The 24,686-nt window shown below is 57.4% G+C and overlaps 1 protein-coding gene across 1 annotated transcript; it reads right to left on the minus strand.

Annotated features, from left to right (window-relative positions):
- Positions 1-606: 606 nt before the first annotated feature.
- MAPK8IP1 (mitogen-activated protein kinase 8 interacting protein 1) lies at positions 607-24,686 on the minus strand. Its single transcript, XM_026045850.1, has 12 exons — positions 24,601-24,686; positions 17,354-17,459; positions 11,491-11,724; positions 8,205-8,286; positions 7,073-7,948; positions 5,350-5,425; positions 4,718-4,890; positions 4,281-4,390; positions 4,039-4,158; positions 2,812-2,882; positions 2,401-2,499; positions 607-1,924 (listed from the first exon to the last, which is right to left on the minus strand). The coding sequence occupies exons 1-12, from the start codon at positions 24,684-24,686 to the stop codon at positions 1,852-1,854; spliced, it is 2,106 nt and encodes a 701-aa protein (XP_025901635.1). The 3' UTR covers positions 607-1,851.

Genomic DNA, 24,686 nt, shown 5'->3' on the forward strand with positions numbered 1-24,686 from the left:
CTCCTCTCGTCCTGCGCTCCGCAGCGTGGCCCCGCGCCACCGCAGGGCACCCGGGCGAGCGCGGCCTGCAGGGGCACTGCGCATCCCGGCTCGGGCCCTGCAGAGGGAGCGACGCAGGGGGAAACGCAGCCCTCGCCTTGCACTGAAGCCAGCAGAGCACTTCTGGCAGCGAACGCGCTCAGTGCACGGGGCTGTGACAGTAAAAATCCACTCAGTGAATCAAGGGACGTGACTGCTGCTGTCTGTGTGCCCGCCGGGGACTGTGCCTGGAGCTCGGCCTCCAGTTTGGGGCGTCTGGGAGAGGAAATAACTGAAGCGAGAGCAGTGGCCAGGGGAGAGGGGCTGATTAGGGGATGGAGTACATGAGGTATGAGGAGAGGCTGAAGGATTTGGGTTTGCTCAGCCTTAAGAAGGGGAGGCTGAGGGGCTACATTGCTGCACCTATAGAGAGCACAGAGCCAGACTCCTCTTGGCAAGGCACAAGGAAAGGGCAAGAGACAAAGGACAGGACACACATTGCAACAGGGGCTGCTATGGTTAGATATAAGGAAAAAATACTTGCTGTGATCACAGTTAGGCACTGGAACACTCATCCAGAGAAGATGCTGGCCTTGCAGATTTAAAATATGGCTGAATAGGGCCTTGAGCACCCTGCTATAAGTTTGCAGTTGCCCCGGCCCGCTTCGAGGACTACCAGAGGCCCCTTCTGATTGAAGCTGCACCACGATTTTATGACAGTCTCTTGGCTTCAGGGCCTGAAGAGGAACTTTCAGACCAGACCCCAAAAGCGCCAGAGCCTTCTGAGCTCCCAAGGGAGGGAATGAGCCAAACCCACTGCTGCAGGGCATAAACAGCACAGCAGCACTACTCCATGAACCATCATATTTAATAGTTGTTGCCATCACAGCAGATCCAGCTGAAGCACAGAGACCGCTGGTTGCAGGGAGCAGGAGAGCCTGGTTGTCTCCCTGGGGATTTGCATGGCTCCCTGCAGGCTTTAGCCCTTCCCTGCCCCTCCCTTGGAGAGGCACCCCCGTGCACCCCGGGGGCTCCGGCCCGTCACCGTGGGGTCGGCTCAGCCCTGCCTCTTGCCTCTGAGCTGCAGCAAGAAGGGAGATGGGGCATAGAAATGCACCCCACTCCCCGTGCTACGGCTACTGTGGAGAGATACAAGGTGGAACTCTTTCTCTCCCCAGGGCACAGGTAAAAGATGGGAGATGTGGGGATGGGAGCAGAGGCAGGTGTGAACTGGCCCAGCTCATCCCTTCTCATGCACCCTCCATGACAGGGGATACTCCAGGACTCCCTCTGTCATCTCTGCTCAGCAGCCCTATCCCCAGGGCTTGGAAGGGAGGTGATGGCCTCAGGGAAGCAGGTGGGTGAGCCCATCTCCCCGGAAGGAGCCATCACCTGGCTCTCATTTGCTGTGTCTTCATACTGCAAGAGTCCGACTCTGCCACCGCATTAAAAGTCACCCCAGATGGATGTGACGGGAAGCTGGGCCAGGGGCACAAGGGAGGGATGCTGTCACCCCCGCCTGCACCAGGAAAGGGCTGAGCACGCTGCTGCCCACCCCTCCGGCACTACAGGCAGGGCACCCTGCGGATGCTTCGCCAATAGAATAAACTAAGAGTATTTTGTACAATAAACACAATTTGTCCAGCCCTCCCCCCCGCCCATCCACCCCGGCCCGAGGAAGGGGAGTCATGACAAGGGGCAGTGCTCTGTGCCCCTGGGGAGCTGTGCCCAGAGCCCGCTCCTCTTCCAGTCTCAAAGCAGCTCTTGTCCATGCACGGCGGGGAAGGGGCGAGTTTGCGGCCCTGGCTGTACAGGAGGTGCCTGTGCCAGCCCCTACTCCAGGTAGATGTCCTCTGTGGGGCATGTGTACTCCACATACTCCTTGTAGAACTGCTGGAAAGCCCTCCTGCAACACAGCATGAGCAAAGCTGAGCAGTTCCCTCCCCCAGGGCACCAGCAGAGCCTATTTCCACTGCTGGTTCCTTCCACTCCCTGCCCTTGCCCACTACCCAGCTGTGAGGTTGGAGCAGTCACCCACTGCCTTGCCTGAGCCCCCGAACCCACACTTATTAGCAACCAGTGGCATCACTGGAGCAAAAGGATCTCCATCCCTGCTCTGATCCTCTGCACAGTGTGTGATTTGCAGCCATCTGCCAGCAAATCTTTGCACTGGGACATGATCCAGTGCTGTCAGGAATGTGCTGCCTGTCACCCTGTCAGCCTTGCTTTAGGGAAGCAGTGCTAGCTTGGAGCCAGGTCAGAGCCCCACACATGTGGGGAGACAACAGAATCCAACCTGGGGCCCTAACTCAGTGGCCTTTGGGAAAAATCCTCCCGCCTTTCAGAAGCAAACGCCTTCCCCCCAGCCCGGCCTGGACTCACCCTACGGACTCTGCAAGGGGCTTTGTGGACTCCTCCGAGACAAACACATGGCAGGCAAATCTGTGGTCGGCAGGGTGCTTGGTGATGAACCCAAAATACCTGAAAGAAGAGAGAATAGGTGAGGTGGTACTGGCATGTGGACTCCAGGAGTCACCCTGGGCACTTGTGTGAATCAGCAACTAGGTGACTTAGAACCTGCCTCCTTACAATCAGGGCCCAGTGATGGAAAGGAGCCTCCTCCAAAGGCTGCTCCTAGCAGGAAGCTGATGAACAGGGTGTGCAGGGAAGGGGCGCTCTCAGGAAAGGCACTGGTAAGCCTTCCTTCCCCTTCCATTCCTCTTGCAGGACTACGCCAAGCTGCTGTGCCAAGACACTGGTACTGAGAGGAGCCTGCACCTCTTTGCTACTCACTTGTTGTTCTTTGGATGGTATCCGCAAAAGGAAATGTTCTTCAGCTGGAAAAAATGGCTACATTTGTTTACCTGGGGAAAAAGAAAAGGGAAGGTCAATGCTGCCCTGCCCACAGGAGCCCCACCACACCTGCAGGGTAGCCAGTCTAGCCCCTGAAAGGCACATGCTCAGCTCCAGCAGCAGAACGGATCAGGGCTGTTGCTGAGCTGCTCCCCGACTCTGTCACCCAACAGGGCTAGCATGAGAGGCTCCCATGAGAGGAGAAGCTCTTCAGGGGGACAGAGGAAGAGGGAGGTGAGAACACCAAGGTGAAGGGTCAGTTCAGGGACAGCTCCAAGTACCTGCACACTGATTTATTCGTTAGTCCTGATGCCACCTATCCCCACTGCCTCTACCTCCAGCAGCGCCCCTGGTATTTCCTTGGAGGCCTTGTGTTGGGCTGTGCTCAGCTTAGAGCCAGTGCTACTGTTTGCCCAGCACACAGAGTCCTATTCTCTTGCTAGAGATACTCATAAATACCAATAGGTAAAAGATGAATTTTTAGAAGAACTATGTAAATCATCCAATCCTTGGTGTTCAAAGGGTCTCACTCAGAAATGAGAACTTAAAAAAAAAATAAAATCCATGTCATCAAGTTGATGACATTCCTCTAAATACAGGAAAGATTTGTAAAAAAACACCCAGCCTAGTTCTCTGCCACAGTACCTGTGACCATAAACCACATCTACATCCCTGTCTGGAGAAGAGGTTTCCAAATGGGTTGCTGTAACGGTCTCATTTGCTTCTGCAGAGCATCTTGCTGTGCCTTGGTAGGCTACTTATGGAGAACATTAATCAGCAGCCTACAGTATCCAGCTAAAGAGATTACAGGGCAAATCTGGAGGACACCGCTGAAAATAGCAGCAGGAAGGTTTAGGGGCAGCTCACAGATTATCAGTGCAGCTCAACTCACAGCATCCCAGTACAGAAATGCGCTTGGCAGCTGCATGGGTCTGGGGTGGTCATCAAGCTGCAGTAGGACCTAAACTTGGGATCTCGTGAAATATGGGGCACCCTAATGCTGGACCTCCAACCCCTCAGACAGTGTTTCTCATCAGAGAAAGGATCAAATGGGCTTGAACCACGTGATTTTCATATGCGACCATGTTCTGCAGCACAAGATCCAAGAGCCAGCTCAGAAGAACCACTGGGGAAGGGATGTGATGAGTGCAGGGAGTGTGGCCCCACCTTGCTGTTCTCCTTGGAGTCGTCGGATTTCACGGCAATCTTGACCCCGCGCACGCTAATCTCCAGGACACAGCTGGAGGGTGGGTTAAAGTGCACAGTGAGGCGGCGCGTGGTGGCAATCTTGGGAAGAGAGAGAGACAACACTCGGACACTGGCAGGCAGCATGTAGTGACAGCTCGCTCTTCCCTGCGGAGGCTCTGCCCTTGCACCCCACTTTGCCCTTTGTGCTACCAGGACTCTACCTTCTGCATGGCTGCGCATAGCACGTCGTTGCCTTTGTGATAGGGAACTTGCACGGAGCCGAGGAACTTCACCCGAAACTGGTCCATCCAGTCACTGCTCTTGGCCAGAGCTGGAAGACAGAACATGTGTCACAGAGCATGCAAGAACAGACACCCACAACACATGCCCTGGACAAATGCCCATGGCTCATGGTCAAATGTGCAGAGCAAGACACACGTCCACTCTCCATTTTTCCCACATCTGAAAGTGCCCAGCACTATAAGCAGGAGCTGCCTGGGCTACCATCATTCCGTCCTGACACTCACATTCCTCCTTCCCTTCCCCTTCCTGGTGCCCTTCCACAGTCTCCCAGCACAGCACCACCCTCCGTTCAGCAGAGAGGAGCTGGGCCAGCAACTGCAGATGTCTACAGGCTGTTTGCAGAGAGGATTGGTACCTGTTACATGGTCTGGGTCCTTGGTGACTTCAATAGCATAGTAAGCAGGAAAGATGCCCCGCTCTCCTGTCCGCATGTTGTAGGCCTCATACCAGTAATCTTCTGCCTGCACTTCCACCAGCAAAGGATCGTCCACCTCCAGCTCCAGCTCATCCGCATGGCGAGGCACAAACCTGGGCAGGGAGGCACTAGCGGTTGGCCAGCCAGCAGCTCTGGTGGCCTAATCACTAGGATACTGCTATGGTGGAGAGCAATGAAAAACTCACAGCCAAAGGAGGCAGGAAGTCTCCTTACAGACAGAAAAAGTCAAAGATCTCAGACTTCTGGGTAAAGAAGCTGAGCAGGTCTAGAGTGAAAAGGGAGCACCCTGGCACTTCCTGTGAGCTCTCTCACCCCTGCCGCAGCCTGGGTGGATGCTCCTTAGCTGCTGTCTGCCTCCAGCTGGGAAGGACACCAGCTAGGCACAGTGGTTTGGCCCCCAGGCTTCTCCCAGTAGGAAGCACTGCAGTGGACACAGAGGCTTGGATTGGGAGCGGCCTCCCATGAGCAGTGTGGCTAGAGCACCATGGTGGCAGGGAAGTACTGGGCTTTCTAAGTGCTTGGCTTGGAATAGTGCTTGTGACTGCACTCACCTAAAGACAGCTCGGTGAGTCTGTTCCTGCTCCTCCCCATTGATCATGCAGGAGAACAACCCAAAGGACTCAGCACCTGGGGATGAATGCAAAGGGGAACATTACAGTACCCTCACAGAGGGAAGGACACTGCTGGCATCTCATGTCTATGGCCAGATGTCTGGAGGTGCTCGCTGGAGCCTCCCCTCCGCATTTTCAGACATCATACTAGCTTTGCTCTGTGCTTTTCAGTCTGTCATCTCAGCCAAGAGGCAGAGCGCCCCATGGCACACACGCAGCCAGAAAACCCTTTCTCGTGACACTGATAAGAGACTGCACTGACAGCAGTGGAGCTGGAAGGACTCCAGGGAGCCAGGCATGGCTGAGAGCGCAGTGCCAGCTTCCCTGTGGCCAGCACAGCTGCTATGCCCTGGATTCCTGGACAAACTCTGTCTCAAGGGTTCATTCCACTGGCCCTGCCGAGGCACTGGGAAAGCACAGCCAATAGAGGTGATATCTTTATGTCAGAGGACCAAGACTCTCCTGTTGCTTTAGCATGAGGTGTCCAAATAAAAGAAAAGTCGAGGGCCTGCCTGTGTGGCTACAGGAAGATTATCCGCAGGCCACACAAGGAGAATGTGTCCCAGACATTAGAGCTTGGGCTCCCCAAGCAGGGTTCAGCTCTTTGAGGCTGTGGGTAGGAGCAAGGAGGCCAGGAAGCTGCCCCATTCCTGCTCCAGCAGCAGTGCTTCCTCCAAAGTCCCAGCTGGTCCCTGGCCTGGCTGGACTTGGCGACAGAAAAGCAGGGCTTGGGGCAGGCAAATTGCCACAGTGGGAACCTGGGCAGAGGCAGTGGGGAGGCAGAGCATCTTGGGTGGCCGTGATCCCTGTAGAAAGGGCAGCTTTCAAACCAGCCTTCAGTCACACATTAGTCACCAGCTGGGGACACATTTAGGAGGCGTCTACAGAGACCACAGGGCAATTCAGGCAAGGTCTGAACGTGGATGGGGAGAGCAGGCTGCTCTCTGCTCTGCTGCAGGAAAGCCTCAGGAGGTGTCTGGCTGAGCAGCCCCAGTGTGTGTTGGTAAACATGCCCCAGACTCACAGGAGCGTTATTAGCTGAGATAAAGTCAAGCAATGGTAAAAGTGAGGGAGGAAGGCATGACAAGACCCATGACACGCATACATGACAGAAGCACCTAGCGGTCCTTGTTGAAAACACAACCTTTTTGTGCCATCCCCTGGCCCTGTACTGCTGTGACAACCACCACCAGCAGCAACACAGCAGGACCAGGCCTCCAGCCTACTCTGAGGGCAGCCCTGTCTGCCAGAGCATGGCCCTGCTTTCCCCAACCCTCAGCCCCACTGGGACAATCACAACCAGCTAGTCCTTTGCTCCTCCAGGCAAAAAGGGGCGCTCCAGGTGGGCTGCTGCATCCCTGTGAGACAACCCAACCTTCTCCTCTACAGCTGGCACCATGCTGCCTTAGCCTAGGTGAAAAGCACGTTGAAATGCCTCCAGCTACGCCTGCCTGAAGCTCATGAGGCCTTTCCAGCCCTGTGGCTGCAGAGGGAGAAGTCACAGTCTGGGGCAAGCAAATGTGGAGCCAGTGCTTACTGGGAGTCTCTCCATCTCCCTGGGGAATGCTGCCAACCGCACTTCATGGCACGCTAGTGCTAGAGACAGGCAGGGCCACCTAAGGACACAGGCCCCTTCCCACTCCTCCCTCCACCCAGCACTCACTGGAGGAACGTGCCCGGCCACTCATGAAGACATTGAGGAACTTCTTGGAGAAGTGGATGTCTGCCTCGGGGGTGGAGTCCTCGGAAAGGCAGACCGAGTCGCGCTTCAGCGCGTCCTCCTCATACTCCTCACCGATGGCCGACTCGTAGGGCGAGGAGACACAGTTGTCGTAGACAGTGGCTGAGTCGCTCTCATCGCTGTAGCCAGAGTAGCACTGTTTGAGGCTGACCAGCTCCAGCTGCACGTTCTCATCCACCACCAGCGTGTACTTGACTGAGTCGTAGGAGAGGGCACTGGTGTCCGAACTCACCGATGCCCTCTGAAGGTTGTGCCCTGGCCGGTAGCCACCGTTCCCACCAGCGCAGGAGGTCCTGGGCAGGTTTGTCTTGTCAGGGGAGGACATATAATCCAGCACCTCGTCCTCCTCGCTGATGGAGGGGTTGGTTTTCCCTGCGAGGGCTGAGTAGCTGGAGGTGTCAACGTCAGAGCTGATAGACATGCGGTTCTCGCTGGACTGGGACAGAAACGGTTTTTCAGCCTCCAAGGGGTCTGAGTTCTTCTGCACGGGTGTCAGGTAGATCTCCTCTGTGGCCTCGAGTCTCACGTCTGTCTGGTAGCGGATGCGGTCCCGGTGTGCCTCGGGGTCCCTTGTTGTCACCACCACCACGCTGGCGCCGTGGGGTGGGGGGCGGCTGGTCACCTGGTGCTTCTCGGCCACGCGAGACGAGGCGACACAGGCTGGTGCCATCTGCGTCGCTGCCGTGCGCCGGCACGGGCTCTCCGTGGATGTGCCCCGGTCTTTGGTGGATGTTGTGCTGTTTTGGTGATTGACCTCATCACTCAGGCAAACGTGGTCGTGGGGAGGGGTCTGCTCACCTGCAGCGGGAGGAGAGCAGTGTCGGCACTCGTACTGCACCCCAGGAAGGAGGGCACCACGGCTGGGGGAACTGGAGGGGCAGGTTCCAGCAAGGCCCCAGGCTCAAGCTGGACACACGTCCCATGTACTTGTGGGTTCTTCTTCCCAACCCCCTGCTGCGGCACCGCTTACCACGGGCTCCAGGCTTACCATTTAACCCCCAGAGTCACAAAACCGTGCAGGGAGCTGCCCCCGGGCAAGAGCGCAGGAACTCACCCGTTTTCAGAGGGGATGATGACCGGGACACCCGCTCCTGCCAACTGTGCTTTTTTCCCAGAGAGTTGTTATTCAGCGTGTCCTGAGGAGAGGAACAAAGACGCCTTGTAGTGGGAGCAGTAAACAGCACGTGGTCCCACAGCAGCCATCGCTCCCGGAGCCCGCAGCACCTGGCCCAGCTCTCCCCATGGCAGCTCGCTACTGCCTGTGCACGCTGGGGCACACGGGTGCACTGGGACCACCTGCCAGCCCCACACCTTGCCACGCTACCACTGCTGCTGGAAGAGTTTGAGTGGTGGCAGAAGTGTCGGCAATGGGCGAGCCAGATACAAAAGGCAGCCTGGCCTCAATTTCTGCACTTACTAACCCCACAGGAACCCACATATGCCTTCTCACTGCTGGATGATATCAACCAAAATCTAGGCCCAAGGCTGCCTGAAGCCTGCCCCTGGCACACTCTCACTTTCCTACTTGCTTGTAGTCCCTTACTGTTCTCATTATCCCACAAGGCAACAAACACCTGGACAGGGACTTGTGACACAGGATTGCAGCCCTGGCACAGTGACTGGGCACAGCCTGGGGCTGCTGGGAGCACCTTGACCATCTGTGGGCACCCTCTGCTCCTCTTTTGCATCCGCGACAGTCCCTATAGACAGCGTGCTACATTGGGCACACTTTGTTCCCATTCTCCTGGTCTTGGCTATGTCAAAACTACTCAACATGATTTAATATGGAGAATAGTAAGAGTAGTAGTTCCAGTAGTCTGTCCTATGTATACTGTGGGGATATATACTTATATTTATGGCATATAAACAGAAACAGTCCACAAAGATTTCAATCCTTGCAGCAGAAGAGGAAGAGCAGGGTTAGGCCGGTGTTCCATGTCTGTGTGAGTGCTGCATGTGCTGTGTGGGTGCTGGTAGGGGTGCAGTGCTCCTGGTCCGCGTGCTGCTGGGTGTCTGCGCGCCCGCACGCACCAGTGCCGCACTGGGGACAGTGCTCGGTCTCACTACCATGCCTGGGTATGGGGAACCCCAGCGGCCTTGAGTCTGTGGGGCTGGGGCAAGGAATCTCCTTGATCCCCAAGGCCCCAGGATCGGACTCCCTCCAGCGAGGCACCCCACAGATTTCTCAGGAGCCCCCAGTCTCCTGTTGCTGTCCCCTGCCCCTTTTCTTATCCTCTCCTCCACAACTCAACACCAAGTTCCTCTCCGGTTTCCCATTCCCCAAGCTCCTCCTGCTGGAGCACAGAGTATCTTTTCCTGAGCTGCAGCAGTGGCATTTTCCATCCTGTTAGCTTTTGCTTGCATACTAAGCCCTGCTGGGCCTCTGGATTTTCTCCCGGCCTCACCACAGCCTGCAGCAATTCAGGAGCTGCCCTATTCTTGCCTGGCTTCCCCGCCAGCACGAAGCAAAGCCTTTGCCCTGAAAGCCCATGAACAGCGTGGCTGCCCGGTGGCTCTCCACAGCGAGGAGGAGAGCGACCCACTGCCAGCAGCCTTGGCTAGCTCTCCGCACGCACCCGCAGCCCCTCCTGAGCCAAGGCAAGTAACAGCATATCCCCGCTTGCCTTTCCCAGGGATGCGGTGGGCCGGGACCCAGGCCAGGCGAGCTGCTGCAAGGACGGTCTCTGTGTGCAAAGCAATTCCTGCAGTGACATGAGCCAGCCAGGCGGCCCAGACCCTGGCCTGGCCACCTGGATCCCAGCCAGGCCACCCGGACCCTGGCCAGGCCACCCGGAGCAGGGTGGCAGGGATCAAACGCAGCAGGGAGAGCCCATGTGTGCTGCAGGACCAGGGCATTTTACGGTCTATCGTGCCCAGCAGGAGTGGGCAGGTGCACATGGTCTCCAGGGAAGAAGTCAAACAGTCCCAGCAGTGAATTCCATCCTCCCACAGGCCCTCTGCCCTGGGCAGCTCTGCCTGTGTCACCAGTGCAGTCAGTGGGCAGCCTGCTGCATCCCGCTGGCCTCTCCACCCTGGTGCCCTTCTCCCACAGTGCTGCCAGGCCCTGCACCCCACACAGGCTCCCTCTGCACTCCCTGCCATCCCACAGAGCACGGCAGAAGGTGCCTGTGCACAGGCCCCTGGGCACATGCATTGAGCGGTGCCCAACCGTGTCCCGTGCCCGCAGCTGGACGCAGCTCCCACGTGCGGCTCGCTCCGGGGGCCGCGCAGGGTGGCACCAGCCTGGCCTGCGCCCTTGTCCATTATGTGCCGTGCCCGCGTGGCAGCTCCCACCCAGCAGCTCCTACCCAGCACTGCCGTCTCTGTCCCGGTGCCAGTGGCCCCAGGGACACCAGCCTTGGCCCCTCACCCTTCTCTTCCTCCTGCCTTCAGCCTCGCTGGAGAGCTGGCACCAGCTGCCACCTCCAGGCTATCAACACCCAGCTCCGACTCTTCCCCATCTGTCACCCGCAGGGACACCTGCCTCTTCCTTCCTTCTTCCCGGCTGAGCGTCACTGCGACGAAAATCCCCCTACTTGGCAAGAGAAGCTACTGCTGAATGCAGGAAGATGACGAAAATAGCCCTGGATGTAGCACACCTTGCACAGGCGCGCAAAGTTTGCAGGAGGGACGGGGCAGAGGCCTCTCTCCCTGTCCCGGCTCCAATGGTCGGCATGCGGGGCACCAAAACGCCACCAACAGCAACACTGCAGCAGCGTAGGGCAGGCAGCCTGCGAGAAACCTGGGACGAAACCCGAGAGCGAGCGAAACAGCAGCAACGGCTGGTCCTCCCCACCACCATGTTGGGCGTTGCCACCCTGTCTCTTGACTTGTGCACGGTGGGGTGATGTGCGTGGCGCCGGCGCTCGCGAGCGGAGCTGGCTGTGCCTGTGGCCGGCGCCGCCGGGGCTCGCGGAGCCGGGGGCTGCAGCGCAGGCCCGCGTGCCCGGCTCACCAGCAGCGCGCTGGCCCCCGGCACGCTCTCCTAGGTTGGCGCAGCACGTCCCCTTTTCTGGCACCTCCGCGTGCCCTCCCTGCCCAGCCACATGCTCACCAAGCCCCACAGGCCCGGTCTGGGGAGCTGGGCTGGGTCGAGAGGGGTCCAGCCTTGCCAGGGCCGCACAGCAGCCCTGCAGAGGGGAGAGCAGCGTGGGGGCAGCCACCCTTGTGCTCCCCTGCCCGCGCGCTGCTTGTCCCGGTGGAGTTCACCAGTGGAGCCTGTCATCACTGCTGGACACAAGTCCCCTGTGGACAGGTTAACCCCCTGCCATTCCCATGCCTACAGCAGCCCATGGCATGCACGGCGGCCGCACGCGCCTCCCGCTGCTCCGCCGCCTCACCTGGCTCCTAGGCACCTGCGGGAAGAGGTTGAGCGTTGTGGGTCGCTTGGGCCTGTAGGTGTCCATGGTCCCAGGCGGGGGGTCCTTCTTGAGCGGCTCAGGTACCGTCTCCTCCTCGGCTGGGGTGTCCCCGGTGGCATCGATGAGGTCGAGCTGGAGCATCTCTGCCTGCAGCCGGCTGGCCTCCCCGCCGCCCACTGCGCGGACAGCATTGGCCTGCAGGCTCACATGGCTCTGCCGGGATTAATAGGCACAGTCATGAGACTGGGCGGGAAGGTCGGGAGCCGGCGCGCACTGCGCGGTGGGCAGGGAGGAGGGAGCTGGAGCTGGTACAGCCGCAAATCTGCACCGGCTGCCTCTTCCTTTTAAAGGGGAAGGAATAGCATTTTCAGCTCTCGGAAAGCATCTCTGGGCCGGGCTCCCTCCCCTGGCACTGCCACCTCCGGATCAGATGCAGAGATACCCCCAGCATTTTGTGTCCATGGCCCGTGGCTGCAGCCACCATTGCCAGAGCAGGGGGCCAGCTCTGCACCCACTCAGCCCGGTCTCCAAGGGGCAGGGAACATCACGACTCTCCCAGTTCGCCAGCATGCGCTCCCAATTTAAAACCATCTCCGGCTGATCCTGGCTGCCCTCCGCCTTCCCTGATGTCTCCTCTGGCACTGTGGAGGCTGCCCATGGGGTGCTGGGGCAGCAGGGCTTCTCTGCTGCCCCAGGGGAGCGGTGGCCGAAAGTCACCTCATTCAAGGTAGGGTGTACACCAGAAACATGCAGTCACTGTGTTTAAAATAAACAAATGCAGGCACCATTTCTTTCTTCCAACACAGAGTGAACATCTTCTTCATTCCTATGTTGGCTGCATAGACTCATAAAACCACTGAGTAATTCTGGATGGAGGTTTAGTCCAAGCCTTGCTCAGAGCCAAGACTTCCAAGTCGGAGCAAGTTGCTCAGGGCCTTGCACATCAAGTTTGAATAACCTCCAGGAGTAGAACCCACTGCCTCTTTGGGCACCTATGCCGGTGCTACCCTGCTCTCCTCCTGCCTTCTTCTCTTTTTGTATGGGGTTGAAGATTCCCTTGTAAAGACTAGTGCCTGCTGTGAGGTCCCTGTGAGGACTAGAGGCCACTGTGCCTCATGCTGGGTCAAAAGGCACTGCTGTCCCCATGCGTCTGCTGGCATTGAAAGGTCAATGATTTCCTTCCCAGTAGCATCCGCTGCAATGCTCAGAGTCTCATAGGTCGCCGTGGCCAGCGGTACGGGCTGCGACTTGGCATTAGCTAGCTGAACTCTGCCTTATCCGCTGCTCGTGGGCACTGCAAAGCCGTGTGAGAGGAGGAGGTGGAGAAGAGCTGCTTGTGCAGCTGCTGCTGTCTGTGTCCCCAGCTGCACGGAGGATGGCCCTTGAGCCAGGGGCAGAAGAAATAGCCTGGACCTTTGGTTCTCACTGCTACCAGCTCCGGCATAGCCGGGCAATGCCAGCACAGGCAGGGCTGAGTATAATGGGACCACAGTGTGGATGTCTCTCTGGGACCACCTGGCCCCAGTGTTCCTTTTGAGCAGGTACCAGGAAAGTGCCTGGAGGGACACTGCCCAGGTCAGCCCTGAAAATCGGCCCAAGTGCAAAAGTAAAGTCTTAGTTTGGATGAACCTGCATCCTTTCAAGGGTCCATCTCTCTCCTCTGCTCTCTTACAGCCAGGATATCACCACTGGATGTCCTCTTTAAATGCTTTTAAATGTTCTTTAAAATGCTTCAAATGTTCAATATTTTTCTAGTTTTTAACTTCAGCCTTTATTTAAAGAAAAATAAAATAAATCTGTTAAAAGGGCTGATGATGTCAGTTATTTGCATCAAATCACATTGATTTTAGCATGGAAACTGAAGTACAGGAAAAGAATTGGGGGAAAAAATCCAGTTGAATAAATCCTATCTAGCCAAGGTGGGAGTATTCAAGTCAGCTGATTTGATAACATTCAAAATAGTCTACTAATGATGCTGCTGGAGTGATCCCGTAGCCATAGCAAGTATCTCTGAAGGCTCGTAGAGAAGGGAAAGTCACAGAAGGATGCAGAAGAGCAAAACAGTACCTATTTTTAAAGTGAACTGTCTGCAAGTGAGGCACCATTCAGAAATCTATAGCTAAGAAGGAACCACAGTCACTGTAGGAACTTATCAGTTACCGATAGGACAACAAAGTGATACTGGAATAAAATAGCATCTGTTCCCCATAACCATCTCAGTGGCACTTGCAGTGAATTGCAAAGAAAGAGGTAGGCATTAGACCTTGAAAAACCTTTCTAACAAGCAGAATAGCACCAGAAAAGGCCACCTAGGGAGGCCTTTAAGAACAAGCCCTGTGAGTATCTAACCCAAGGAGAGCCCAAGTACGCTCAGCTGCAGGCTGAGGCTGTCCTGCCTCAGCACAGATGGGGTCATGAGAGGACTCCCAAAGTCCCCCCAGCCTGTGGGAAGGAACAGGGAGGATCACAGGACAAGGGTAAGGGAACGCTGCACCAGTGCCCTGATCTTGCTCTTTCCCTCTGATGTCATGTACCCGGCTTTATCCTGCCCAGGGTGTTCCTTTTGCTGACCAACGTCATCTACGTTCCCTCTCCCCACGACAGCTGGGATCATTCTTCACCCAATCCCAAAATGCTGTACAGAGCCTGGAGAAACGCTTCCTCTGTGCCGCCTGGCACCGCCTGAAAGCTCTTTGTGGATACCAGAGGCAGATTCAGGAGGAGCTGTTTGAAGAGTCACATACAGTAAACAGCCTTCTTGCTGCTGTAATCTATCCTGGCTTTGCTCCCTGTCTGCCCGTGCAACTGGTTCCCCGTCTGTCCCTGGACCAACAGGTTGGTTGGCACATTGCAGCTGTGTTTTGCTGTCATTTATTCCTTTGGGCAAGCCCTCCCGCTTTGGCATTTGGTCCTTCTTGGGGGCCCATTCTGCCAGCTGTGCAGCAGGGAATAAGGTTTTGCTCACACCACCACTCCAGCATTTCCAGGAGTCTTCAGATTTATGCTGAAACAAGCTGAAACAAACCTTTTTTTTTTTTTTTTTTTTTTTTTAAAAAGACCTCTGTATCTTCAAGATTGTTCCAGGCCTTGTCACACAATCCAGAACAGGATCAGATCATGACATTTTAAAACAGCCATATATAGATATATGGTCTTTCCTTTAGGGAACTTATTCTCACTCTCATGTATTTCCAAGAAGGCCATTTTCTTCCCATTCCTTCACTAAATCACTTTTGCACGTCCTAGGATACGTACGAGACAACAAGCCTCTATTAACTGCAGCCTGTTTCTGCCAGCAACCGTCTTGCTGAAGTCAGGGACAGTCACCCAGTGCTTAAAAGACAAACAGAGGCCAAATCCAAAGGTCTTTTACTTCTGTTGTCATGATCCGTCTTAATGCACCCGAGCTCCGTGCCAAGGACCTGCCATTTGCTGTCTGTGGGCCACGTCACACGCTGGGAGCGCCCCGCTGCTCCCCCTGAGCTGGGTCTGTGCTCTGCGCGGGGCCTCGTGTGGCAGGGATGCACTGTTGTAGAACGGCATTAAATACCGCTCTGCTCTTGCCCGGATTGCTCTCTGGAGTTAAGCCCGCACTTCAGTCCATGTTTTAATTTGTCTGGGGCTTTCTGTTGGGATTAAGGCGCTCTCAGCCGCATTTGGGAATATTCCTCATTCTTCATGTGCGGTCTCCTGTCCATTAGGTGCAGGCATTTATAGAGTTCCCTGGTGCACTAACATCAATTTAAGCCTCCTTGCAGTCTGTGTGCGCCTCAGGCACTATTTCTGGAAAGCTGCTAAAACAGTCCACGATGAAGTCATCGCTGTTGTTTTGTGGCTTAAAAAAGCCCCAAACGCCCCAAAACTCCCCAGTATTCAGGTGCTGTCCTCTGCAATGGCCTGTTGTTGCAGCCACAGGATTTGAAGGGGCATTTCCCCTCCGTGGAGGCCGCCGCACGAGGCAGCAGGGAGGGCCCGTGGCAACGCGGCACACGCAGGGACCCGGTGCCATCCGAGCGTGCCCCGTGCTCCCTGGCCCCCTCAGTGCGTGCCCCATCTGTTGGTGCCCTGCTCTGGCCGTGGTGCCGTCTGGCCCCGCGTCGCTCCGCTGTGCATCAGCTCGTGCTCGGCGCCTTTCTGTTGGGCCGCGCCGCCTGCTCGCCCTGTCCCACGCACAGGCCACCTCCCGCCTTGCAGGGACGATGTCGCTGCGTGATGTAAGGAGCTCCCTTGACCAGGCGCCAGGTTCCTCACTGGTTTCTGAGCCTCCGTGTGGTGTCCAGGGCCAAAGAGCCCCTGCTGGGGCTGCCTGCTTCCCAGCTCCGCAACCTCTCATCTCACAGCCTTGCCATGCTGAGCTCGCTCTGCCCGGGAACGGGGTCGGAAAGTGCTCTGGCTCTTGCCTTTGACATTTCAGATTGAAAAGCCGCTCTCGATGCCATTGCTGCCATCGCATTTACTTCTGCTCCTCAGGCAATATTTTATGTCCCATATAAGCCATTTGTACATATTTTTAGTAGCCATTTTAGTGCACATGAAACTTCTTTCTTCGCTGTGTTTTTGAATAGCTCACCGTTTCCCTGGAGGCAACTGCACATCTGCCTTTAACCCAAGCAGACAGTGAATGTACCCAAACATTTTTGCAAAGCAGCTCACAAGAGCCATCAGGGAAGGCCTGAGGCACATTGCTGGTGCCCGAGTAACCACAGGTCTGAGCACCACAGTGCAGGGATGCTGGAGCTCCTCAGGACACTGTGACAGGATGGTTCTGTTTTACATGGGCAAAATTCTGTATTTTTCTTTACCATCCTTCCAAGGAGCTGCTTTGCTATTTGAGCTGCAGATTCCCCCCCCCGCTATTACTCTCTCTGCCAAATCTCAGCTAAGGGCTGATACTTGGTAAGAAAAAATATCTGTCTAAGACCTGGCGTCTAGTTACACTACCTGCAGCTGAGAACTAGGACGGCTAATGGGAAGTGTCAGGCAAGCTCACCCGCAGCCACCGGCTGCCTCACCTATTACAGGCTGCATTTTTCTGATGCTCTCCGCTGGCTGCAGCTCATCTTTTGCTGACATGCCGCCCCGTTTCTGCCTTTAGTTTTTCCACAAGTGTTATCCCTTCTGCCTTCAGCAAATATACAGCCTGTCAGTCTGGGTCCATTACCCTAACCCTGCTGCACCTGATCACCCAGGCCATGAAACACTGGGTGTGATTTTCCACAGAGGATGGTCACCGAGTGAGCCAGGATGCCTCAGCCTCCCAGGCAGCAGGTCCCTTTGCACCTCCCTGCCTGTAATGAGCAATTTCCAACACCAAAAACTCCCTTTCTAATTTTAAATCTGTGACAGATCCCTCTGCCTTTTCCCTCCTCTCTCGGTCTCTATCCAAACAGCAGTTTTTCATAGGAAATATTTTTTTCCCTAAGGATAAAATGATTCTCAAACCCTCTAGTAGCCTCTCCTAAGTTTTCTTCCCATTAGCATGAAACACCCTGGAAATGCCTAGACATTCTGCATTTTGCCATGTCCAGTGTATTTCCCAGCTTATCTCATTTCTTTTCCTGTGTCCACTACCTCCTTGGGCAGTTCCAATGGCAGTCTGGATGCCTTCTAGCTCTCCACAGCATGTCCCAGGATACTTAGTGCTGATGGGAGACCCAACCGCAGCATCTGCCCAGGCTTTACAGCACCCATTTTATTTGATCTGCCACTTGCAGGGGCTGCAGCCATTTCCCCAGCACATTTCCCTGTGTGTGACAAGGTGGCTGCTGCAGTGACCGGTGCCACCCTCCGTGCTGCCCGTGCCGCATGCCCCTGCTCTGTCCCACGGACCTGCCGCGCTTACCCGGGTGGCCAGGCTCTCCTTGCAGTGCAGGCTGATGCCACACTCATCGGTGATTTCAGAGAGATCTTCATCCTCAAACTCCTCGAGGCTGATGTCGTGGGTGAGCCTGGTGGGAGCGGAGACGGTGCCGTCACCCTCGGAGCACAGCTCCTGCCCACGTGCACCGGGTGGGCAGGAGCTGCGCCCCGGCCAGGGGCAGCTCTCATGGAGCTGCAAGAGCCTCTTCTGCTCCTCCCGGGAATAAAGACTGGGAGGGAGGGCTCTTGCTGGAGAGGAGAAGCCCATCCCCAGCACAGCAGGGCTGCAGGGTGTCAGGTCGGTCCTGCCTGGGCACAGGCAGCTGGGATGTGTGTGTGGAGGAGGACTGGGACAGATGGCACGGCCGGCCCCATCCCAGAGGCTTAGCTCCCGCTGTCCCGGGCAGTCCCTGGCACTGTCCTGACTGGGCAGGCTGCCCTGCCCACAGCGCTGCCAAGCCCAAATGCACCCAGCGGGATGAGGACGAGAGTGACTAGGAAGGGAAGGGAGCAGTCACCATCTGAAGAAGGAACGTGCTGCAATGGATGAGCACATGAGCAGCCACCAACACTGTGCATGCTGCAAGCCTGCATGCCATGGCCTGAGCAGTGCCAGACACCCTGAGCAGGCCTGTCCAGAAGGGATGTTCCCCTAACGCAGGTGCTAGCCCATGCCAGCGGCTGCAAAGTATCTATTTCCCCAGATATCCCTGCAGTCACCAGTGCTGTCAAACCCGTCTTCATGTGCCCCTTAAGGCACACACTTATTGCACCTCTTGGAAAAGTTTACAGAGCTTTCCTTTTAGCAGCTTGATATATGCTGACTACCAGGCTGCCTGCACTCGCTCGCAGCTCCTGTTCCTCAGGGGGACAGGGAGGCATTCCTGGCTTCTGTGCATTAAAACATTTCTATTTACTCGTACCGCAGTGCTCCTCATCCTTATTCATTACTGTGGTGGTAAACACAAGAGTCCAGCTCCAAAGGTGCCTGCCAGCCGAGCTGGCCCCCAGAGCATTGTCTCAAGCAGCCTGAGTGGAGCGGGCGCCGTTTGTGGGTTTCCATTTGCCGGGTCCCCCCTTGGGCTGGAGAGGCTCAGCAAGAAGGGACCCAGCACTGGGAAAGGGGCAGGGCACGCCGTTGGGCAAAGCAGGGGTTGGGAGGCCCCCACGCAGGGGGTGCTGGTGGCACCAGTGTCTCTTGTTCCCTCCCTGCCCACGGCAGAGGCTCCGTGGGGAGCAGGTGCTCAGGAGTAGCCATGCAATGCCCAGGAGCGGGGTGTCTGCCCCCCGCTACCTCCGTACATTTCCTCCCCTCCCGTGAGCCAGAGGCTCGTGAGGAGCCTTCAGGGAGCTAATCGATTCCTTCTCCTATTACAGGGCTGCTGGGCGCGGGCACCAGCGGCTGCTGATGCTCCCTTCCCCATGTCTGGAGGCCCGGGGCCAGGCGCGGAGCTGCCGGGGCTGGGCTGAGGCCTGGCAGGAGCCCCTGGGGCTCCAGGGGCGGGTGGGAGGAGACCGGGTTCCCACTCCTGCAAGGGGAAGGTGCCCTGCCCGCTCCGACACAAGGGAAGCTGCCCTGCCTGCTCCGGCACGGCGAGATGCTGCACTGGCACCCGCCACAGGCCCTGCCTGCACGCAGAGGGCAGTGGCAAGAGAAAGGTGCCCCTGGCACTTGGCCTTGGGAGGCTCCTTGCTAGTTGTCCCATTTCTCCCCTCCCCATTTCAGCGCTCCCATTAAGGCTCCACATTAGCATCCACCCCCCAGGGCTTCTCTCCTCTTGCTGAGCCCAAAACTTTGAGCTTGTTTCAGTGCCAAGTTTGCTCCTGTCCTATGGGCATCGCTCGCAGAGGATGTGGTGCAGCCCAGGGAGAGGGGCTGTCCCCTCTTCCCCACGCACACATCCACAAAGACAACCGCCCCCCTGCCCAAGGCCCAGCCCGTTCCCTACCATTTCTCCCACTGGTCTTCCAGCCAGCTCTCCTCTTCAGTGCTTGACTCCATTTTCAAAACCAGCTGCATGGAGAAGGACCCCCTTCCCTGGGGGACACGCTCTCTCCCCAGGGAAGTCCCCCGCTGCCCTTGGGGCGAGGAGGAGCCAGGGAGATGAAGGCCAGGCCCTGGGCGCCGGCTGCCCCAGCGCAGTCTGTAGCTGCTGGTGCTAGCTCTCTGCCTGCTCACTGCGCAACCTAGGGAAGCTCATTAAAAATAGATGGAATCAGCTGTCCTCGAGGAGAAAAAAAAAATAAAAAGATAACCTCCAGAGCTGAGCCGCTGCCAAGCGCCAGCACTCTGCTGGGACACTGACTCCCTCTGCCTGCAGCCCGCCCGGCTCCTGCTGCTGCTCCATTGCCCGCTTCCCCTCGCCTGCAGTGGGGCCTGGGGAACATGGTTATCCCTACACCCACCCACAGCACCCCGTCACCTTCTCCTGCCCTTGCAGCACCGCTGGCCAAGCCCTGGCAAGTCCCATCCCCATGGGGGATGGTGGCATTCATCTAGTTAGAGAAGCATCGGCTCACCTTCAAAAGGTAGGGACCATTTCGGTCACGCATGTGGGGCCAGCATCTCAGTCAGGTTTGCATCCCAACTGGAGGGAAGCACAAGGAGCGCTAACAGCTCCCACTTCACCAAGGGGCAACTCCAACTGGGAGCACTGCCCCTTCCTTGGGTGCTCCCTCTTAACCCACATTCCTCCTATCTCAGTCACGGCTATCCCTGGTCTTCCCTTAAATCTGCAAAGGGTTGTTTTTTTGTCGCACTTCATCTCCTCAACCCTGTCTGGGTTAAAGTGAGGGTCTGGACCACTTCGTAGTCTGCCTTTGGCAAACTATTTTTGTGCTATTGGCAAATATCTCTTGCAATACTGCATTTATTGTCATTCAAATCTTACAGTATCTAGGACTCCATCTTCCACATCAGATGTCCTGTGGGCATCTGATCTATTCAAAGTCTACTCACTTAATGGAAAAATCAAAACAAAGAAGCCTTTCTCCACATTACTCCTGCTCCTTTCGCTCACATGGCTGCTCTAGAGGTACCTCAGCGATACAGTGAGGACTCTCCATTGCCCTATTGCCTCCAGCGCCATGCAGGAAACACCCCTGCCTTTCTCTGCTCCTTCCCAAAGAGGGCAAAAATGACACAGCCACTATTTCCACAGGCTCTGTCAGTGCCCATGAAAGCCCGAGCAGTGAGGTGCCCGAGCACCCAGAGGTAGCCCTGGATGCAGCCTTGGGCTTCGCAGGGAGAGCGCACTGAGATGGCCGAGCTGGGGCTGCTGCTCCTGCCATCTGCTCTGCAAACAGAGCGAGAGAGCGTGTGGAGATTCTCATCTCTGTAATGCTTAATTAACAAACCCCTGTTAATAAACAAGGCCTGACGTGTCTCCGCCAGTGTCTCGGCCAGCTCGATGCCCCGCCAGGGGAAAGGGGATAGATGACACGGGCTCCCCTGTGCGCTGCTCTGGAACGGGAGGCCCCAGGTCTCCCTACGCGTCTCCCTGCTCCCGCCAGCTCGCTGGCACCATGCAGCCCTGCAAGGAGGAGGAGGAGGAGCAGGAAGCGTGCCTGGGGAGCAGCCTGTTGCGGGAGGCAGCGGGCGAGTGTGGAGCAGTCGCAACCCCAGCGTGGTGCAGGGGGCCCTTGCAGCAGGGAGGGCTGGTGGGGAGCGGGGCCGGTGCTCCCAGTGAGATGGGGCTGGGATGTCGCAGGGCCAGGGGAGCCAGGGATGGGCACAGCCCCTGGGGTTCGGGAAGGCGCTGCACGGCCACGCGGGAGCTGGCCAGAGGCCGTGCAGAGCAGCCATCCACCCACACCCAGGAGCCGCTCCGGCTGCGCCGTTCAACCGCCATGGCAACCACATCCCCTCGGAGCGCGCGCTGCTCGGACCCGGACCAGGGGAAGGCAGCAGGCACCCGGGCAGGGCCCCTGGCCATGGCTCCGCTGCCTCCCGGCACGTCCATGCGTGTGGGGCTGGCGCGGCGCCTCGCTCCGTGCTGCAGCAGCAGGGACACGCACCCGCAGGCAGGGAGCAGCGCCGGCCCCGCTGCGCTCACACACCTGCCTGCGCCGCCAGCAGTTGGCACCAGCTCTGGGGTGTCCCTGTGCCCCACAGGGGCCCAGTGCAGACTGCTGCCCCACAGGTGACCCACAAGCACCACCCTCACTCTGCACCTGGCCCTCATGCTGCTGGCCACGCTGCCCCTCAGCCCCGCATCGTCAGCAGCGCCGAGCCCGCGCTGAGGTTAAAACTGCACCTCCACGTGAGTGTTCTGCCCTTCTGCCCTCCCCAGGCCACACGGCCTGAGGGATCCGAGGCTCCAACAGCCCCAGCTGCCCAGGTCCTACCCCAAAGCTCTGCTGGGAGGCAGGGCTGTGCACAAGTCCCACACCCAGTGTAGCTCAAAAGGAAGCACTTTCCTGCATTTGCTGACCTGAGTATTCCCCTCCATCACAGGAGCCAGACACTTTTGTTTAAAGCAAAGAGAAACCACCTCACCCTCCCTCAGAGCAAGGCAGCACTCTCATCCTTGTTACAACTAGAAAGGTAGCCCAGCTCCGACGCCCAGCTCGTCGCCTGTGAATGGGCTATTCAGACAGACCGAATATATATGGCTGACAGATAAAACAGCCTATAATGCTGGGATTGATTTTTGCCTCATCCTGAAGACGCTTCCTTCAACTTCCTGAAGAGCTGGAGAGAGGCCTCCCTCCCCCAGAGACTTCCCTTGCTCACAAGGCCCTGGCCATGGACATGGCTGTGATTTCTTACAGACAGCCAGGTTCCCAGGGGAGGAGGGTAGCTTTCCTCCGCTTTTGTGACCCATGCAAATATCTCCCCCAGGATCTACTTCTCTAGAAGCTTTCCAGGTGGATGCTCTCTGCTTTTGTCAGGTAGATGAGGATCAGTCTTTGACCGCTAAGGTCCCGCACTCCTGCGAGGGGCGGCTTTCCTACATCAGAGCTGCACTCACTGCAGAGCCACCAGTGCTGACAGCCCAGCTCTCTTCTTATATCTGTGTTACCTATGTTTGTATAATATATCTGTTGTATCTGTATCTTATATCTAGTTCTATCTATACGTTTTATCTAGTTAATATGTATACTCCTCTCTCCTCCTGCTCAGAAGGCACAACTGACACCCAATATCCATGGCCTACCTGATAAAAGACCAGCCAAAGCATTTTCCCTCCCAGGACCGCGTGGCTGCCAGTTTCTCCGCAGCCCTGATGGGCAGCACCAACCTAAGAGCCAATTCAGTGGGCAGAGGAGCAGCGGGGCTGGCGCAGCCTTCAAGGAGAGTGCCCCAGGGCCCAGCACCGTGCTGGATCTCAGCCTTGGCCACCCCAGCCCTCCCTGGTGACGCTCCAGCCTGGTCACAGCCAGACCAGTGGACAGAAGGACTGCTGGCCTGGAGAGGGAGCCTTGAGCACATCACAGGAAACCTGGCCAGAAAGACTGACAGAGCCTCTTGTGAGAGAATGGAGCTGAGAAGGAAACCATCTACCAGAGAGATGCCGGGGGGTTCAGTTGGTGAAACCTCCAACAAAGAAGCTTTTGGTGGCCTAGGGATAATGTGAAAGATAGAGGAGAACTTATTAATTTCTCTCTCCAAAAATGATGTGCCTCCTGTTGCCAAGAGCAGCCATCTCCAGAGGTTCAGGGTTCACCACAATGTGCCTCATGTCCCATTCATTCCCAGAAACCACGTGGCCAGCTGCACACAGCCCAAGTTGTACCAGGTAACAGATCTCCCAGACAACATTTCCAAAACAGGGACATCCTCCTTGCACACCTCTCACAACTGCAGCATAACCTCTGTTTCAGAGACACAACAGCCACTTTCAAAACTCTGATGCTGTGCCTGGGGCCTTGGGACAGACCTTGCCTTCCCACCATGACCTCCCAGCTCTCCTCATGTCTCTCCCATCTGCCCTGGCAGGGTGTCAGTCCTTCCCAGGGGACGGATGTCGATGTGCTGGGCTCCCTCTCTCAAGGTCCGAGACGCAGAGAGGAGCAGCACCTTGCTCTCCCTCCCCGCGGCGCTGCTGGTTCCATGGGAAAGGGCAGGTGCCCAGCGGACACGTTGCACCCAGCGCAGCAGTGCCCAGGACTCTCCCAGGGATGAGATGAAGCTCGGCTGCTCAGCCCCATCACCCAGCTGAGCCCCCCTACTCCATGGTGGACGTTTCCAGAGGCAGCGTTTCCTTGCTTGATTTGCAGGATTTATCCAGCCATGTTGTGAGCGCTCCCAGCAGCTCCAACAGGCAGCACTGCAAGAGGAGGAGGCTGCTGAAGCCCAGAGCTACCCAGATTTCCACAGGCTGAGACCCGCAGAGGTAAAATGTCCAACCCTGCCCCAGCCTGACTGCATCTAGCTGCTTCCTTACAGGGTCCTGTGGATCCCTAAGCCCCAGCGGTGAGGCCTGGCTGACACAAGTTCTGCTGTGGCCTCGGGCAAGACTTGGCCCCCTGAGCCACCCATCAGTGCCTCCTTCTCCAGCAGCTCCCAGGCAGCTCCCTAGCAGCACCCTGGAGTGCCAGAGACAAGCAGAAAGCCATGGCTGGAGACGCTAGAGGCACTAGAAGCACGGAGCCTCCCAGGGAGAGCAGCAGGGACCCGCCAGGCGCTGCCCATGCGGGTGGCAGCCGAGACTCCTGCTATCCACGGAGCGCAGCCCAGCGCCAGAGCTGCCCTTGGAGCCGCCGCTGGCTCCCAAGGCCCCGGCCCCTCAGACCGGTCCCTCTGCCCACACCTGGCCCTGCCCTGGCCATCGGGGGCCTGGCAAGGTGCCCTGATGGGTTTGGGCAGAGAGGTGCCCCCCTGCCTCCCAGATCAATGGGAGCACTCAGCATTTCCGAATGGATCAATTCAGACACTCGCGCACACCTCGCCTGGGGCTGCTGCTTCACAGGGACGCGAAGGGAAAGGGGAGCAGCCAGGATTTCCTGGAAAGGGCTAGAAGGAGGCTTTCCTGAGGATGGAGGAGGATGAAGCATTTTAATGGGGAAGAGGCATCTAAGAGGAAGCAGGACAGGTAGGGGATGGGGGGCTTTGGGGGGCCGAGCGGAGGCTGTTGGGGGCCCGAGGGGGGGAGCGGGCTGGGGGCGCGGGGGGGACCCCGCGGTGGGGGCTGCAGCCGCTCCTGCAGGGGGTTGCAGCGGGGACACGGGGAGAGGCGGCGGGGGCAGCCCGTGCCCCGGGGGGGTCCCGGGGGAGGCGGCCGGTACCTGAAATTGGGGGGCGATGCGAGGTGCAGCCCCAGGAAGGGGGAGGAGGCGGGCGGGGATGCGGCTCCTTTCTCTCGCTCCGCCAT

This window comes from Nothoprocta perdicaria, unplaced genomic scaffold, assembly GCF_003342845.1.
Source record: "Nothoprocta perdicaria isolate Ctin4 unplaced genomic scaffold, notPer1 scaffold_410, whole genome shotgun sequence".
NCBI classification, from domain to species: Eukaryota; Metazoa; Chordata; class Aves; order Tinamiformes; family Tinamidae; genus Nothoprocta; species Nothoprocta perdicaria.

Bases quoted from the DNA above. Each gene is read 5' to 3' on its own strand.
- MAPK8IP1 (XM_026045850.1), bottom strand. From the start codon at position 24,686: ATGGCGGAGCGAGAGAAAGGAGCCGCATCCCCGCCCGCCTCCTCCCCC. The intron at 7,949-8,204 runs GTGAGTTCCTGC...CTCCCGCTGCAG, and splicing joins ATCATCCCCTCTGAAAACGG to GTGAGCAGACCCCTCCCCAC. The intron at 2,883-4,038 runs GTGGGGCCACAC...CTTTTTCCCCAG, and splicing joins ACTCCAAGGAGAACAGCAAG to GTAAACAAATGTAGCCATTT.